The sequence below is a fragment of the Heliconius melpomene genome, chromosome 13 (genome assembly GCF_056956725.1).
Source record: "Heliconius melpomene rosina isolate 202511_hmr_F chromosome 13, ASM5695672v1, whole genome shotgun sequence".
In the NCBI taxonomy this organism is placed as follows: Eukaryota; Metazoa; Arthropoda; class Insecta; order Lepidoptera; family Nymphalidae; genus Heliconius; species Heliconius melpomene.
The window spans coordinates 5,006,016-5,023,325 of NC_140401.1; the positions used below are offsets into that span (position 1 = coordinate 5,006,016).

The window sequence follows — 17,310 nt, forward strand, 5'->3', positions numbered from 1 at the left end:
CTTAGGGGGTGAATTCTAGAAAACCATGAAACACATGTTCAATTAAATATTTTTAAGGGTCTAAATATCAAGTTTTATAAAAATCGGTGGCGATTTAAGAATTTTCCCATACAAACTTTCAACCCTTTATTTGCACCCTAAGGGGGTGAATTCTAGAAAACCATGAAACATGTGTTTAATTATATACGTTTAAGAGTCTGAATTTCAAATTTTATAAAAATTGGTGACGATTTAAAAAAACCTATACAAACTGTCGACCCCTTATTTGCACCCTTAGGGGGAGAATTCTAGAAAATGATGAAACACGTGTTCAATTAAATACTTTTAAAAATCTAAATTTCAAATTTTATAAAAATCGGTGCCGATAAAATTTTTTTTCCATACAAACTTTAAACCCCTATTTCACCCCTTTAGGGTTAAAATTTTTCAAAATCCCTTCTTAGTGGATGTCCAGATTACGAAAGTAAACTTTTGTCCAAATATCTCGTTTCTACCATCAGCGGTTAAGGCTGTGCGTGCGTCTTACCTCAGTCAGTGAGGACAAGTCCTTTTATATATATAGATGTAAATTATATTTTTTGATTGAGGGTATTTACCCATCAGAGAGTCAAATTATTTAATCACTGGCAACTCTAGGATTAGTAATGGCATTACGTCAAGTCACACAAGGAATATAATATATAAAAATAAATAAACAATTTTCCACATACTGCATAATAGAATTTATATATTTTTAATACTATATTCCGTTAAATTTGTGGTGAATTAAGTTGTACTAAGTGAATATTGTTATTTAACATTTTTAAGTACATTTTGCTGTTTAATTATTATGACTCTATCAGAATATACAAGAATAAAAGATCAAGTAATTCGTAGTGTAGCAAACAATGAAAAGTACGGTAACATATTAAAAAAATTAAAAGTCTTTTATCGTGCTGATATAGATTCAGACAGAAAATTTGAGAAGATTACTTCCATAGGTCAATTATTAAATATTCTTGAAAAGAGAGATGTAGTGTCAGAAGACAACCTCGGACCTTTAAAGGATATATGTTGGAGACTTCAAGATCAGGAATTAATAAAACAAATAAGTGACTTCGAAAATAGACATATTCCTAGAGAGTACACAAATTTTTATGGTAAGTGAATTTGATTTACTTGTTATTCTGTTTTAATGATAATAACTAATTTTATTTTACTCATATTATTGCAGCACAAAATGATGAAGAAATTCCTAAAGAAGTAAAGAAAGTGTACGAAACAAACGAACAATGTCAAAATCATCATCCACTTTCCTTACACATTGTAAACAAAACAGAAAGGAAGGATAGGATTATAGAAACACTCAAAGAAGAAATTGGTTGCTTTTGGAGAGACCTTGGCAGAAATCTTAACATACAGGAATGTAAAATACAAGAGATTGATGAAAAATATAATAATATTTCTGATAAAGTTGAAGAACTGATGACTATTTTTGAGAAAAAAGCAGACAGGCAGAGATGGTTTTTAATATTGTGTAATGCATTAGAAAAATCTCGCAGAAAGGATTTAAGCAAATCTCTTAATGAAATTATGACAATGAACTTATAATGTAATGAAAACTTGTGGTGAATCAATTTGTAAACTTGTTTAATAGGCAACAAACACTAATAATGTGAAATAATATTCTGCAATTATGTCTATATTCTATTTAAGGTCAGTTTTTTCTCATATGGTATAAAAATATACTTATAAAAATATGAAGCTTGTGCTATATGCTACAGACTCAAGACCTGCAGAGAAGAATCATTGCTATTTCCTCCTGTCATTTTTTCCTTGATTAGGGGGCAGAGTGTAGTACACAAGCTTCATACTCTTCTAAGTATTTTCTTTCTTAGAAATAGGAATGACACATTTCAATATCTTTTAGCTGACAATGCTGCCTTTTGTGAAGTTATTTATTAGGTAACAAATTATCATTTGTTAATTATTCAATTTGAGATTGTCTGTAACCTCCAGAAAATGACCTGTAGTTACTTAAAGATTTAAAGAATACACAACTGTATATTTTTTAGAGGCTTTTACATTTGAAACACCCTAACCTTTCATAGGACTAGATACTTTTGGTTTTCAACCTGTAATTTTCTATTTATAATTGTTATAGCACATAAAATCATTGAATGTTGCATTGCCCATTTAGTATTGTATAGAATACCTAGCCAAAGTATTAAATAAATACCATTTGATACACTATACATTGCCAAGGTATTGGAAGGTATATAATAAAATTAAGGTTTGTCTGTTTTCAAAATAACTGTGAGTTTCTCTCTTTTCCCAACTAAATGCCTAGTTATTTAAATTATATTAAAACACAAACAGTCAAATTAAAATTTTTGTCTGCCTAATTGTATTTCTGTTTTACTAGACTAATCTCCAAGACAATAACCAATTTTTTCTCAATATTTTCGCAGAATGGGGATTTACACAAAAAAATCACGTTTAGTTACCGCTAGATAGATATGATATATAAAACCACATATTTTTTATCTAAAGCAATATTTTTGTTAGCAAAAACAAATAAAAAACTGAATAAAATTTTTAAAAACTATTTAATTAAAATTCATTATGTGTATAATATAAATCTCAAATAATATATAATAAATAAAACAATCACATAGTTTTAATAAGATTGTCTTTTTACAATTAGATAAATTTACATACAAATATAATTAAAAAATTAATGTTCAATATATTTTCATATAGTGCTTACATTTGTAATCCTATCTAGACAAAACAAGACAGTATATATATTCAGATGCAAATATACATAAATTGTTGGAATGTATTAATACATGGTCCCACAAAAAGGAAACTCAATTTTGATATGTGTCTACAACCTGAACAAAATGTATATTTCACTATTTTTATTACAATATAAAACAACTCCAAATCATAGAGCTATTATTACAATTATTTCACTGAGTTTTCAAAAACTAAACTACAATTAATTAAATAGCATAAACATACACAATTAAAAAATCCTTTACATTACACATGATTAAAAAAAATAACTAATTCTACATTTTAACTTGAGATTTACACCATTGTAAAGATATCATAGCTACACTTGCGGAAAAAGATGAAATTATTAATAATTTCACAGTTTTCAAAGAGACAACTACAATTAATTATAAAAAAAAGCCTATAAAAATTAAACAATATAACAAAATATTTGATAAATCTTAAAAAAATAAACACTTACATAAGAAATGTAAATATAAAAAAAACTCTAAATTTTAAGATATTATATATATTATTATTGTTGAGATGCCCAAACATAAGCATTCTGGAATAGTCTAAGCCACGGGGAAGCAACACTTGAGGGAGAAGAGGAAACAATAGGAACGGGGCTCTGCCAGCGCAGCACACATCGTTCAGGGTGCGGCATCATGGCTAAATGACGTCCGTCTACAGAACGTAGCCCGGCTATACCATCTGTTGATAAAACGTAGTACATGTTATTTATGTATCTTTGATAACACTACATAAAGATTTAGAAACTAAGATTTTTTTAGCAGGATACAGCGTAAAGCTATACGTTATATTTTTTATTTTCCTCCAAATTGTGGAGGCGTTGCGTGTTAAGTGGCAGAACTTAACACCGCGCTTTGCCTCGTTAAAGAAACAAAAAAATTTTTTTTTTTAAATATTTCATTTCCTCAAGTGGGAATCGAACCTGCAACGTTTATAGTCGCACGACGACGATATTTCATGGACAGTAAAATTAGCATGCAGTGGGACACAGACATGAAACGTTTTACAGTATGTTTCGTGGCTGCACTCACTCACTGAGGAAGAAATAATAAAAGTAAAAAATCCTAAAATCAAAACTGCACAGCCATCTATCTATATGCTAAGTTCACGCTACATTCAACGCGGCCACGACTCGTCGAAAGTGTTACTACACTATTAATGGTCACTTAACAAAACACTCACCAGGACTGCCATTAGGGTTCATCGGGTAAGCCTCAGTGGGCGCGCCGTCGTCGTCTACATACTGCATGGCGACCTGCCTGTTAGCATGCAGTTGGGCGAGAACCTGTGGCTTAGATGTTGTAAATCGTCCTTCACCGTGAGCTACCCATATTCCGAGCACACTACCGCCCATGCCTCTGAACCATACGTCTTGTGGACGCTCATTAATTGATACAGCGCTCCAGCGGCATTCAAACCTGTTATAGGCATTAATCATTATTTATTAAAGAAAATACATGTACACAGTTACGTACTGTGCAAGGTAGGCAAAGGGAACTTGGTGTTAAGAGAGTCGTTATCAACATTCGTTGGCTGATAGAACCCAACGCCGCGTTTAATCTTATTACCAGAACAAAGAAATGGAAATAAAAATAATTCGACGTCATGACGTTCCTACTTATAATTACATTTAAGTTTGTAATATAACAAAAAAAAATACCTTTCCGAAAGATTATGATCAAGAACGACTTCCGGATTATCAGCTTTGCGAGGATCGATCCAGCCTAAGAGCGCCATTAACTGGCATCCATTACATACTCCCAAAGAGAATGTGTCGCTACGGTTCTTGAAATGAGCGAACTGGGAACTAAGGGAATTATTGAACAATATACCCGCCGCCCAACCTTTGGCCGATCCGAGGGTATCTGCAAAATGTATATTTAGTTAGCAGCGGAATATTAGTTTGTGTCCAAAACAAATTGATAATATATATTTGACAGCGATTGTATCCAAAGCACATGTTCTCATAGAATATAAATACATATATAAATTATTAAATATACATATATATATATATTATTTTTTTTAGCTTTATTAATTGTATTTATATTTTTAGCATTATAATATAGTGTGGTAAAGAAAGAAAATTTAGACCCAATACACTGTTTCCCACTTCAAACTCTTGGAACTATAATCCATGTTTGGTTTGACCAGAACGAAAAATCATTCCCAAAGGTACAAAGTCACATACATGTAGTACATACACCTCTATAATATAATTGAATCTTATAAAATAATAGTACAATTTAAAATGTTATAGTTTTATATTATACCAGCATAACTAAATCCACCAGGGAAAACTAAGCCCTGGAAGGCATCAAGTGTTATTTTGTTAGCTTGCAAATCACTCATGGTAACATCAAAGACATCGAAGTTGGCCATCATTAGAGACGCGATCATTTCACGATCGCCATTTGTACCTATGAAATTAAAATAAACTAATTAAAAAAATGAAAGAAAATAAATATTAATATACCTACTCTCTATCTCTGAATATCACTACAGGTTACAAGTCCACTTGTAATACATTTCATTTTTTTACATAAGTACAGGGAACTTAATCTTAAATGAAACACTCCGTTCGCCACTGTCATGAATAGCGGAGCTGAACTTTGCCTTATCACCAGAGCAAAAAAATTAACATATTTCATTCAGGAGACCGAACCCACAACCTCTCGCTCAACTACAAACTCATTATTATGACGAGCATACCTTCTTCACGCAGCACAGCTACTCTGATGGATTTACTCTTAATTACAGCTGCTGATGGATCAAACGTCACTTTGTATGATACACCTTTGCGGTTTTCAAGACCTGAAAACATATTTTTCTATAATTTGTTAAATTTAAAACATTTTTTGTAGTAGTAATTAAAACCACAACCGTCGCGTTTGCAGTCATTATATTTTAGAAATTGAACAAAAATGCATGCTTACCTTCCCATTCTTGTTTTACACAAGCGGAATTAGCTTGGCGTAGCTCTAATTGGTAGCTAGTTTCTTCCCACATTCTGAAGACCTTAATGAGTTTCGTATCGAGAACCAATTTGCCATTTACTTTAACTTTTACCTATAAGACATAAAAAAATGTTTTAAGAAAATTTCACAAAATAATTTAGTACAATAGTAAATCTCTAAATTGTAGTAAAATACACTATAAACGCACAACTGCCGCGGTTACAGTCACACGATGTGCCACAGCAACACATTGTGTTGTCTTGCTGTGGTACATCATAGTCATCACATCAGGCCAGCACATCACAGCGTCGCATCGTTGGCCTCAAATAATTATATTATTAAATAACATAGTTTACAATGACATTACCTCAGAGTTCATTCCGTATTTTCCACTTTTGCCTACCACCTTGGCCTTAACACCTTGTTTGTTATATTCACTAAGGACAGATTCCACATTACTTTGAGCAACTTCTACTATAATACCTAATTCTTCATTAAATAGCGCTTCAATGGCGGATACATTGTTTTCAACTTGCAAGTCTAATTCGAGTCCCCGTAAACCGCCTATACCCATTTCTAGAGCTGTAGTTATAAAGCCTCCTTCGCTTACATCGTGACCAGAGAGAAGTTTTTTGTCTATAACAAAATAGATTGTTTATAAAATTGAAAAAAGATGTATTTTTAATGTAATCATATGTAAATACTATATATTAATATAAATATTTTAATACTCCTCTGATACTAGTCTACTATGATTAAAACTTATTTTAATAGTTTTTAAATTAGATTACTGATTTTTTTCTTTCAGAATATAGAAACTTTAAAATACATAACGTCGGCTTTAGGGTGTAAACCTAATAAATACGGTTTTTTTTGTTATGTACTCAAAATTGTAAAAAAATACCTTGTTATTTCATATAGCAGAGAATAAAAATCAAAATTTTGAAATTGTAAATACTTTCTTATAATAAACGTATACTTTTTTAGAAATTTGTCTTGTCTCTTGTCTAAACGTTTAGAAAGTTTTCACTCTAAGCCGAAGATAATGCTTACCCTTAAGAAGCTTTTGTGTGACGTTGAACAAAGCTTTAAGTACATCAGGGTCATCCAAGTCAGGTGGATTGTCTCCAAGCTGGTTGTAGCATTGCGCTAAAGATGTTCCACCAACCCTTTTATAAAAATACATTAAAGACATTTTTATAATCACCGATTTTTTTTATTATAAGGAAATATAATTTACATATAAAAAACCTTCCACACTAAAAGTTAGTTATAAGTAAACAAATAACTAGAAAAAATGATAATATTCAATTGGCTGAACATATTTTCTTGACTCATAGCCAAATCCAAATCAACCGATTTCATCTCTTCGTCCGTTTGGAAGGTACGATGCCACAGACATACAAACAGATACACATATATTCAGACACATAAAACTTATAACACCCCTATGTTTTCGTCAGGGGATAAAATTACAATGTTTTAAAATTAGTATAAAATACCTGTATTTTCCTGGACAAACTGGTACGTGAACAAGTGCTGAGCCTTCTTCAAGCAGTGCCGGTTCAATCTTCACAGTAATATCAGGGCAAGGGGCATATGTTGATATCACTAGAGTTCCCGGTGACTTAACTGTAATTTAAAAAAATAAAATAGCTGAATGAGAATAATTTTGATATATAATGAAAACTGGTTAGCAAGGATTTCAAGGAACCAATGTAATGTTTTCATTTATTCAAATTTTCAATTATACAATTATACATTTAATATTATAGTTGTCTCGTCAAAAAAACCACATGCTTACGTGTATATTTTTTTAAATAAACGCACCAAATGTCTCATTTGTACAGGAAATTCTGATTGTTGAAATCTGTTAAGTCTCGACGGTTAAACAAACAAAACAAAAGTATACGAACCAGGGGTGCCCGCGACGTTGGCGCACATGGAGAGCGAGTCCTTGCCGCCGTCCACGGCGACGCCGAGGCGGCGCATGGCGGCACACAGCGCGCCACACGCCGCCACCAGCGCCGCGCCCTCCGCGCCCGTCTTGCCCGCCCACATCCAGTTGCCCGAGCACTTCACGTCCGGTAACTCGGTTATACCAGCGAATACCTGTACGATTACGTGTTGAATGAGCTGGGTACGCAAGGGACCTAATGTTAAGACACTTCCCCACGCACCACCCAATTTACGAAATATTGCGTGTTGTGTGACGGACTGAACCTAGTTTAATGTCATTTTTTTTATAATTTTCAACATTTTTCGTAAATTTTATATAATTTAAAAATAAATATTATATTTGAGATACAAACATTAGAAATATGTTCTACAGAAAGATAATGATGAGATGAGATAATACATTATTTATGAACATACGTCACTATTGACGGTGAACAATAATTTATGTTCATCACAATTTAAAAACGTGCACACTCATATCAAACTTAATATCACATGAATATAATTTTCCTTTAGATAACCTTTATTTTCTCAATCAATAGAAGATACACGCCAAGTAGATTTTAAATAGATATTTTAATTTCTTTTTTTTAGATATTTTTTTAGCTTCTCGCTGTATCCCTTCACATAGAAGGTGGGCAAAGGGATCTTAGTGTTTCAAGCCAAATTTCAGCCAATTCCGTTTACCTATTCTTAGATTATTTTTATATAGGTTTCAAACATGTCTAATACTAACATTAACTTTTTAAAGCTACCTAACAACGTAAATTATTACAAACTACTATTATAAAATGACATCACCAGAAACTAGATAACCTGTCACCTTATTTCTTTTTTATCTTTAAGCAATCACAGTGTCAGGTTTTTTTTTTCAGAATACATAATTGTTGTTTCACTAACATTGTTAATTAAATTATAAATGTTTAAAATCATAATTAAGTATCTGTTTTGTAATATTTCTTAACATAATAAATAAAATAAAATTTCAGTATGTCGTGGTGCAGGGACATAAGCATGCGACTGTAAATGCGAAAATTGTGGGTTCGATTTAAATTCGGGGCATTGAAATATGTAGGTAATATTTTCAGCGCGGTTTTAAGTTCCACCATTCAAAACGCAATACATCTTTGGCATAAAGTGAGTAACGGAAGTGCCTTAACACTAGGTTCCCTCTGCCTACCCTGCTAGCGTGAAGCTAAAAAAAACAAAAAATAATACATCAAAAAAAATACTTAAATCGCTATTACAATTATATAAACAACAAAACTCACCAAATTAGTCAACGCTTCACCCAACGACAATCTCGCTCCTGCCTCAGGATCCAATAGTCCCTTAACATTTTGCGTGCCTATGGACGTCGCTGAGCCTACCAACTCGTGGAATGAAAGGGCTATAACGGCGCAGTCCGCCAGCGGCGTGTGTAGTGGCCCCACGCATTGCTGTTGGGCCACTAGACCCGAGACGCAACGGTCTACCTGTGGAAAACAAAAATATTGTGACCGGCACAGCGTCTGATTGTAACCGCGTTGTATGGTTGTGGGCTCGATCAAATTCGGGGAAATGAAATATTTTTATTGTTGTCGCTCTGGTACCAGTACCGACGCAAAGCTCAGCGTTGAATTCAAGCGGACAACACGCAATGTCTCGAAAATTTAGTAGTGCGTGTAGAACGAAGTGCCTTAACACTAGTTTCTCTCTACCTACGATGCTGTAAACGAGATATGTGAAGCTAAAAATTATATATATTATCCAACTCATATTATAAGAGGTCAACGACCACAAAATTGCGAGTGACTTGTATCGTGACCTTATGCATTATTATAAGACCACCAAACTTGACAAGATTGTTGTTAAGACAAATGGAGTATTTGGTTACGCAAATCTTAGTCAGAAAAAACTGAAGAACCGATGACATTATACATACCTCTATTAAGGGTAGCCAAGTCATACGGCAGATGCGTGAAAGTAAAAACAAAGATAAAAAAATATTTGCGTTAATTATGTCAAGATTGTGCAACATATTGAGAAACAATTCAAAATATTGCTATAATAATCATACAATCTTGCAATATATTTTTTAAATGTATATTATTTCACAGTGACATTCCATTAAAAAATTCTGAATTAGGAACCGCTAATTAAGTTGTTCCAGTTTTTTAAATGGAATGGTTTATAATCCTCGAAATATGAATAAGACTAAAATATAAAGTATTTTTTTTATTTTGTACCTACTAAGCTAAATATAATACAAACATACACATTATCTACCAGACACACTAGTAACTTATACTATAATTAAAAAAGCAATTACCTTGTTTGTCAAATATCTCTTGCTGGCAACATTAACAAGTCTCAAAACTCTATCTAACGCATTTTCTACAGTAACATTGCTGGGTAGCGACAAGGGCAATTTAGTTCGTTTGTCCAGTTTAAAATCAAATGTTTTCCGTGGCATATTACCTGTAACAAAATATTATTAAAACTACATATATAAGAAAATTTCCTAGTTATAGGATTACAGTTGATAGGTATATAATATTTTTATTATCTGCCTTATTACAATATTTTTAGTAACAGAAAACTACAATATTTAAAAAGCAATATACCAATAGAGAATCACCCTTTTTTAAATGTTTCAATTCCTATCCTAAAATCCTATATACACTACTATAAAAAATTAAACATTTTTTTATTTAACCAATAAGCGCCAAAAAATGTTTTAAAATGTACATTTTGATTTGTAGAAGAATTTCAATATCTAGTATGTTGTTCTGCTGTGATGTCACTCGGTCTTGTAAGCAATTTCTCTGATATTCTTAACTATATCCTATGACTAAAATAAATTGTGCGTTGATCAATTAACAATTTGTTTATAAGACTTTATGACCGTATGGCGGCGGCTCAATATTTTAAAGATTTGAAATCTTTGAAAATGCCCAATTTCTTATAAATAAGTTAAAACCAACTTACCAAGTACCGCTTCTAAATGTAAATCATAAGGCAACTTTGACTGGACGTCGGGTTTTAATCTATCAGATCTGCTTAAGTAAAAATCTTTATAATTATCTTCTATTAAACTCATGAATCCATCTCCTGTTACTTCACCTACAAATGATACCGGGCATCTCTCACGGCGACAAATTTCTGAAGAAATAGGAATATCGTGTTATTAATTAATATGATTAAGATTACTTAATAAACACCTCACTATCTACCAGAGCAAGGAAATGAAAATTATATAAATATAACAGAATTGCTTTAAATATAACAAAACAATCATAACTAAACTAACCTTCCAGAATATTCCTATTCTCTTTAGAACATAGCAATGCATCATTTTCCTGGTATTCAGCCCCCCATAGTTCTAAAGTTGTAATAGTTGGATCTCCCAATTGGAACTCCTTAGTGAAGACAACTGCTCCCTCAGGTTCGACAAGCTCTTTTAGTACATTGCCGTTACCACCTGCACCTTGGTCGTGGATGGCTGTAAAAATAATTTTATATATTTAAACAGTAATATTGTAAAATTTAATGATTATAATTTATTAATATTTTACATATAAATAAAAATAATTTACTTACATTCAATTGGATTAAGATCTGATTCTAAACACGCCCTAACAACCCTATTCAAGCGGTTGCCCATTTCAGCGTCACCTATATATACAAACAAAAATATTATAATTTGCTTGTTTCATATAAATTATAGGAACATTAAATGTGTAATATTGGCATGACTCTGTATTAATATTTTTTTTCTTCTATTATGATGGTTTTCTTAATTTTTATGAAGGTACATTTTATATTATATCCATTTCTCAATTTCTGCCGGATTCTTGAGGTACGAACTTGAGGTACGAAATGCGAAACTCAACGCCGCGATTTGTCCCTCGTTACTAGAGAAGTGGGAGAGTGATTGAGTAATTCAGTAAATAAATATATTAAACATTCATTTTCTCCGAGTTTCCCACAACCGTCGATTTTAAAGTCGCACGGTTGTGCCCCTGCAACACCTTAAATTTATTTATATTTTTTTTATAATAAAATAAAGCTGTATACCTCTTTGAACAGCTCCAAAGTCAAGTGCGTTGTCTCTAGAATCATCCCCTTGTACGGCCACAGATGATGCTGCGCCTCCACCTACACCGATACGGTAAACGGGACCACCAACTTTTACTAGTAACATACCTAAATAAGCAAATAGAGAATTAGTTTTTTATTAAATAAAATGTTTTCATCTAAATTACATTTATCAAAGCGACAAAGCAGATTGAAAATAATTAATTCCCTCGAATAGAATCGAACCGACGACTGTCGTACTTACGATCAGACACTATGCCGCTGCGCCATAACGGACTCACAGTTCATGTAAGAATCTCATAAATCTCGCTACAATTACTGCTAACGTTCTTCTGTTTTTTTTTACATAAACAATAGCTCTATTAAAGAGGTGTCTAATAAATTTGATACATGTACGAGTACATGCGCATGACATACTACATGACGAAACAAGGGAAGTAAAAGTAGAAAACATACAAATATCGCTACGATCATTTTTTTATGTTTTCTAAAAAAGTAATATCAGAATAGTTTTAAAAAATTAAAATATCTTTTTTATGTTATTATGTTTTATACCAATATATCTGTGCAGTAGCTACTGCCCGGATAGATTGGTATAAAAACAGTCACTCCCTTGTGTCCCTGCGCCATGATGACCTCGATAATAATTGTAGTAGGCTCATAATTAGGCTTTTAGTATTTTGTAAATAACTATATGAACTTGAAAGAACTGGTTATGAAATGAAATTATATTCAATCAAATTCAATTTTATGTTTAGATTCAGTGAAACTATTATGTGTGCTAATATAGTACCTTCACTGGGTTTGTTCTTTTTAATCATACTGTGAGGCATATATCCAATTCCACCGCTGAACATAATTGGCTTGACAAATTCCTCTCTCACATTATCAGCATTCTTGAGACCATATGATTGTACAAAACCTGTTAAAAAAATTAAATTAAATCTAATTTAATTCTCATACATATAATAAATACTATTTGCAAAGGTGGCAAAAGTAATCTTTTAGTAAAATTGTAATCATATTAAATTTTTAAATGATTACTTATAATTATCAAAACCTCTGTCTTTCTACAAAAACATATTTTTTGTATATCTTTGATGGACAATTATATATATTTTTTTAATATTACAATACTTATAACGATCGCAATTCTATATAAATCATAATCATTCACAGAGAACTTTTTTGTATAATAGAGCAAATATTTTCTTTTAACATACCTGTAATGACTGGTTCTCCAAACTTATTACCATAATCTGAGGCTCCATTACTGGCATCTATGATTATTTGAAGTGGGCTGGCAAAATTGTTTGGATATTGCCAGTTTTTGTCTTCCCAAGGTAAATTATAACCTGTGATAAATATTATGCAATTAATATATTCAATAAGAGCCATCTATAAGTTTATATATATGTAATATATAAACATCCTGCTGCACATCAACGATATGTTAGCACCCGGTATCGTTGGGTACGCTGATGACAGCACGGTTGTTGACAAATATCTGTCTAATGCGAAGGCCAACCAGAACGAAATCCGGTCTTGTCGGGAGTCTATGATCGGTCGTCTGAATCTGGCACTTCAGGGCGTCTCCGAATGGGGTGATGCTAACCTTGTCAGGTTTAACGCTATGTTTATGTTTATTGTCTAGTGTTTATTCTCTACAAAACGGAGCCCCTTCGATCTTGCTCCGACTTTCCGTGATGTACCCGTGCCGATAGCTGACCATCTTGAGCTTCTTGGCATGAACCTTACGTCAGATCTGAACTTTGGACGTTATATCGAGTCTCTGGCTACTACAGCCGCTAAAAAACTAGGTGTCCTCTCAAGGGTTAGGCAGTATTTCACACCGGGACAGCTTCTTCAACTTTATCAAGCTCAAGTCCGATCATGTATGGAGTACTGCTGTCACCTATGGGACGGATCTGCTAAATATCAGCTAGCGACCTTAGACGCGATTGAAAATCGCGCCAAGAAGCTCATTGGCGACACAGCGATTGTTGAGGCAAAGCTGCAAAGCCTCGAACACCGTCGTAAAGTAGCATGCCTGTCGGTATTCTATAGGGTACATTTCGGTGAGTGTGCAGCAGCGTTGCATGACCTGATACCCTCTTCTCCTTTCCATCAGCAGAGCAGTAGACGTAGGCTGGGGTTTCACCCATATGTTATCGATGTGCCTGCTTCTCGTACGCAGCGCTTCGCGTCCACTTTCCTAATGCGAACAGCTAGGGAGTGGAACTCCCTGCCTGCTCACCTGTTCCCCGTTAAATATAACCTGGCCGTCTTCAAGGAAAGAGTGAATAGGCATTTTCTGGGTAAGCATGCTCCACCATCGTTCGCATCGTCACTTACCACCAGGTGAGATAGCGGACAAATGCTTACCCATCTTCAATAAAAAAAAATATATATAAATAATAATTTCAATTAAGTATATTATACACTTGCTTGCTATCAAAAAGTATGGACCATAGTTAATGAAATAAAAAATAAAATGCTACCTACCTACCTACCAGTTTAGTAAGAGTAAATAGAATATTCTTATGCATACTTTAAGTTATAACACTCATTTAAAAACTAACCTGGAATATTAAGGTTGCCGACACTGTATCCTGCAGTACCACCAACTGTGTGGCCACCGCGACCAACACCCTGGACATCCCTTATACGGCCACCAGTTCCTGTTGTAGCACCACTGAATGGTGCTACAGCTGTGGGCATGTTATGTGTTTCAGCAGTAAATATTATATCAGATTCAGTAATTTCTTCAATCATCTGAGATGGCACTTTTATGTTGCTTGGCTTAAGTTTTGTATGCTTAAAACCTTTTATTGCACTGAAAGGAAACATTGTTAATTATGATTGTTGTCTTTTACTAATTCTGAATACTTTAGAAATATGAATATGGAAATCATGTACCTGCTGTTATCACCAAATTTAATAACATTATTATCATTAGAAGTTGTTTGTGTTGAAGCAACCATGTCAATTAGGGACTCATTTATTTCCTGGCCATCTAAAATTATTTTACCCTAAAATCAATTATTATTATAATATTTTAAAATATCTGTCATTGAGGATAACAATTTCTTAAAGTATTATATTTATTTATTATATAATATAATTTTTACTTTACCTTAAAGAACCAATGTCTTGAATGCTCACTATTACTTTGTGCCAGATCGAATAATTCAACACTTGTAGGATCCCGTTTCAGTTTATTAACAAATAAATCCATGTAAAACTCCATATCCCATGAATCAAAAGCCAAGCCTAAAGATATATTAAGTTATAAAATTACAATATAGTTAATTAATATCAGAGTCAAATAAATCATTTGCTATTAATAAATACATTCTTACATGTAATATTCTATAATAAATAACACTGACCACTGAAGAAAGAAAATAGTATATGTTATATGAGAAATACAGTATAAAATTAGCCAACAAGTATGAATACATAGAGGCTCAAAAAATCTATTCATTTAACTCAATTTTTGATTAACTCTATTAGTGCTAAAAGTATAGCACTTTGCTATAATGCAGGGAATAAGAGAAGTGATAGAATAATGAATAAAATATTACCTAATTTTTTATTAACCCTCTCCATGGCCACCATTCCTTCTGATTGTAAAGGTACCACAAACCAGGGTTCCAAATCTCTTGGCAGACCTTCATTAAAGCTTTGACGTGGCAGATTCTCTTTTGTATAAACACATTGGGTCATCCTATCATGTAGTGGTGCAGCCAAATCCTCAAATAATTTTTTGCTGACATTTTTAGACTTTTTAAATGTAATGAGGTATCGTGTAGAGGTCTCAAGACGGTCAACATCATATAGCCCTACACTTTGACAAATCTGAACCGAATTACTTGAATCGGCTGTTGAAAAGTTAAACCTACAATACAGAAAGAAAATTATTATTTGAAGAGAGAAAATTGTTATATAACTTTTTTTATATTTCAAATTTTTTCATTACTTGCCTGGGTCCAATTTCGATTATGGTTTGGTTCTCACTCACAAATTTAAAAACAGATTCATTTTTTAATGCATGTGGCTGAAGAGGGGAACTAAGAAGCCACTGTAATATTTTTATTTGATTTATGTTTAAGTAATTACAACCTTCGGCAAGCTCCACATGGTAGCAAAGCTCTGTTGACAAATCTTGCACGTCTGAATCAACTAATTGTAGTTTTGAAAGGATTTCTTTAGTTTTATTAGCACTGAAAACTTCATGACTAAAGAATCTTAAAATGCACATGGTCACTACAATATGAATCTAGAGGAGTTCATTCACGAATCAAGAAGATCTCAAGACAAGTATCAAATATAGTGAGGTATTTCATCAATTGATATCTTGCATCAATGTCAAAGTTCAGGCCATATCACTCGCAGCTAGACGAAAATAAGTTAATAGCATAACATAAGCTTACGCAATTGTATACTTAAATAATTCTAAATAATTGGATAAAAACAACGCAAACACTAGTACTTTATCGTGCAATAGGAAAAGTTATATAAAATTGAATGCCTTCTTTAGTGACTTAAGACAACATAAGATTTGTCAACATAATAACATGCCATTGCCAAGCAACTAGCTACTAGGTTAACATTCTTTCGTTGGATTTTAAAAAGATGTAAAACAATCAACAGTTGAAGGAAAAGTTAAGAGGTTAAGACATTGGCGATTGGCATTTGCCAATTAATTCAAATTTCAAAATTAGATAAAACAATGCAATCTGTAAAGTAAAATGAGGTACAGTATGAAAAGATATTAATTCTTAAAATTGACGGGATCGTGTATAATGGTGAAGAAAATAAAACGTGTTGAAATTTAATAATATTTATAGCGGAAAAAATATGTTAATGCAAAAAGTGGAATAAAGAGGCTCTAGCTAGTGTTATTGGATATAAAGCGGTCCATACACGCTCAAATTTCTCTTTATGAGATTGTAAAAGTGAGGATACCGGCGTTTATATACCATTAATACTGCATTTTATTTGAAATTAGCCGCGTAATGAAAACATAGAGGGACCGTGGACTTTTATGTACTTCCCATAGGCATGCAATCCTGAAATTAGTACGAACCCTCTGTATGTGAGTTCGACTCGCTTTTATTTCCTTGTGGCGATAACCTGCCGATGCAATGCGATAGTCGCTAATGAAACCCTAGTGAAAAACTTATCTAGCTCAGTAGAGCTAGATAAGTTTTTCACAAATTTAATGTTCCAAAGTATTGGAACATTAAATTTGTCTTAGGGAAAATAGCGTGTTTTTAGTTATTAATCTAAACGCAAATTAAGAAGGTATTACGAATTTGACGTCTGTCTGTGGCATCGTAGCTTTCAAACGGATATACCGATTTCGATGTGGTTTTAGCATATTCCCTCAGTGGTAGCTAAATATTCGGATCAATCATTTACCCTACCAACTATAATGAAAATGAACTGTTTCGAATTTCGATAAGTAAATAGATCCAAAAGAAAGTTTCGCAGCATGTCCATTTAAGGCACACAA

At 32.8% G+C, this 17,310-nt stretch overlaps 2 protein-coding genes across 2 annotated transcripts; one reads left to right on the forward strand and one right to left on the reverse strand.

Moving 5' to 3' along the window:
- Positions 1–632: 632 nt before the first annotated feature.
- On the forward strand, positions 633–2,290 carry Fadd (fas-associated death domain protein). The gene is made up of 2 exons (XM_085195478.1): positions 633–1,139; positions 1,214–2,290. Exons 1-2 carry the CDS (start codon positions 830–832, stop codon positions 1,588–1,590), a joined length of 687 nt encoding a protein of 228 aa, XP_085051604.1. The 5' UTR covers positions 633–829; the 3' UTR covers positions 1,591–2,290.
- Positions 2,291–2,569: 279 nt separating this feature from the next.
- Pfas (phosphoribosylformylglycinamidine synthase) lies at positions 2,570–16,428 on the reverse strand. The gene is made up of 23 exons (XM_085195476.1): positions 15,776–16,428; positions 15,377–15,690; positions 14,926–15,062; positions 14,709–14,821; positions 14,372–14,625; positions 13,013–13,144; positions 12,583–12,711; positions 11,769–11,897; positions 11,292–11,366; positions 11,002–11,193; positions 10,680–10,853; positions 10,021–10,169; positions 8,981–9,184; positions 7,667–7,862; positions 7,253–7,382; positions 6,804–6,919; positions 6,118–6,386; positions 5,730–5,862; positions 5,506–5,607; positions 5,067–5,213; positions 4,454–4,658; positions 3,976–4,211; positions 2,570–3,474 (listed from the first exon to the last, which is right to left on the reverse strand). The coding sequence occupies exons 1-23, from the start codon at positions 16,051–16,053 to the stop codon at positions 3,296–3,298; spliced, it is 3,993 nt and encodes a 1,330-aa protein (XP_085051602.1). The 5' UTR covers positions 16,054–16,428; the 3' UTR covers positions 2,570–3,295.
- Between the last annotated feature and the right edge of the window lie 882 nt (positions 16,429–17,310).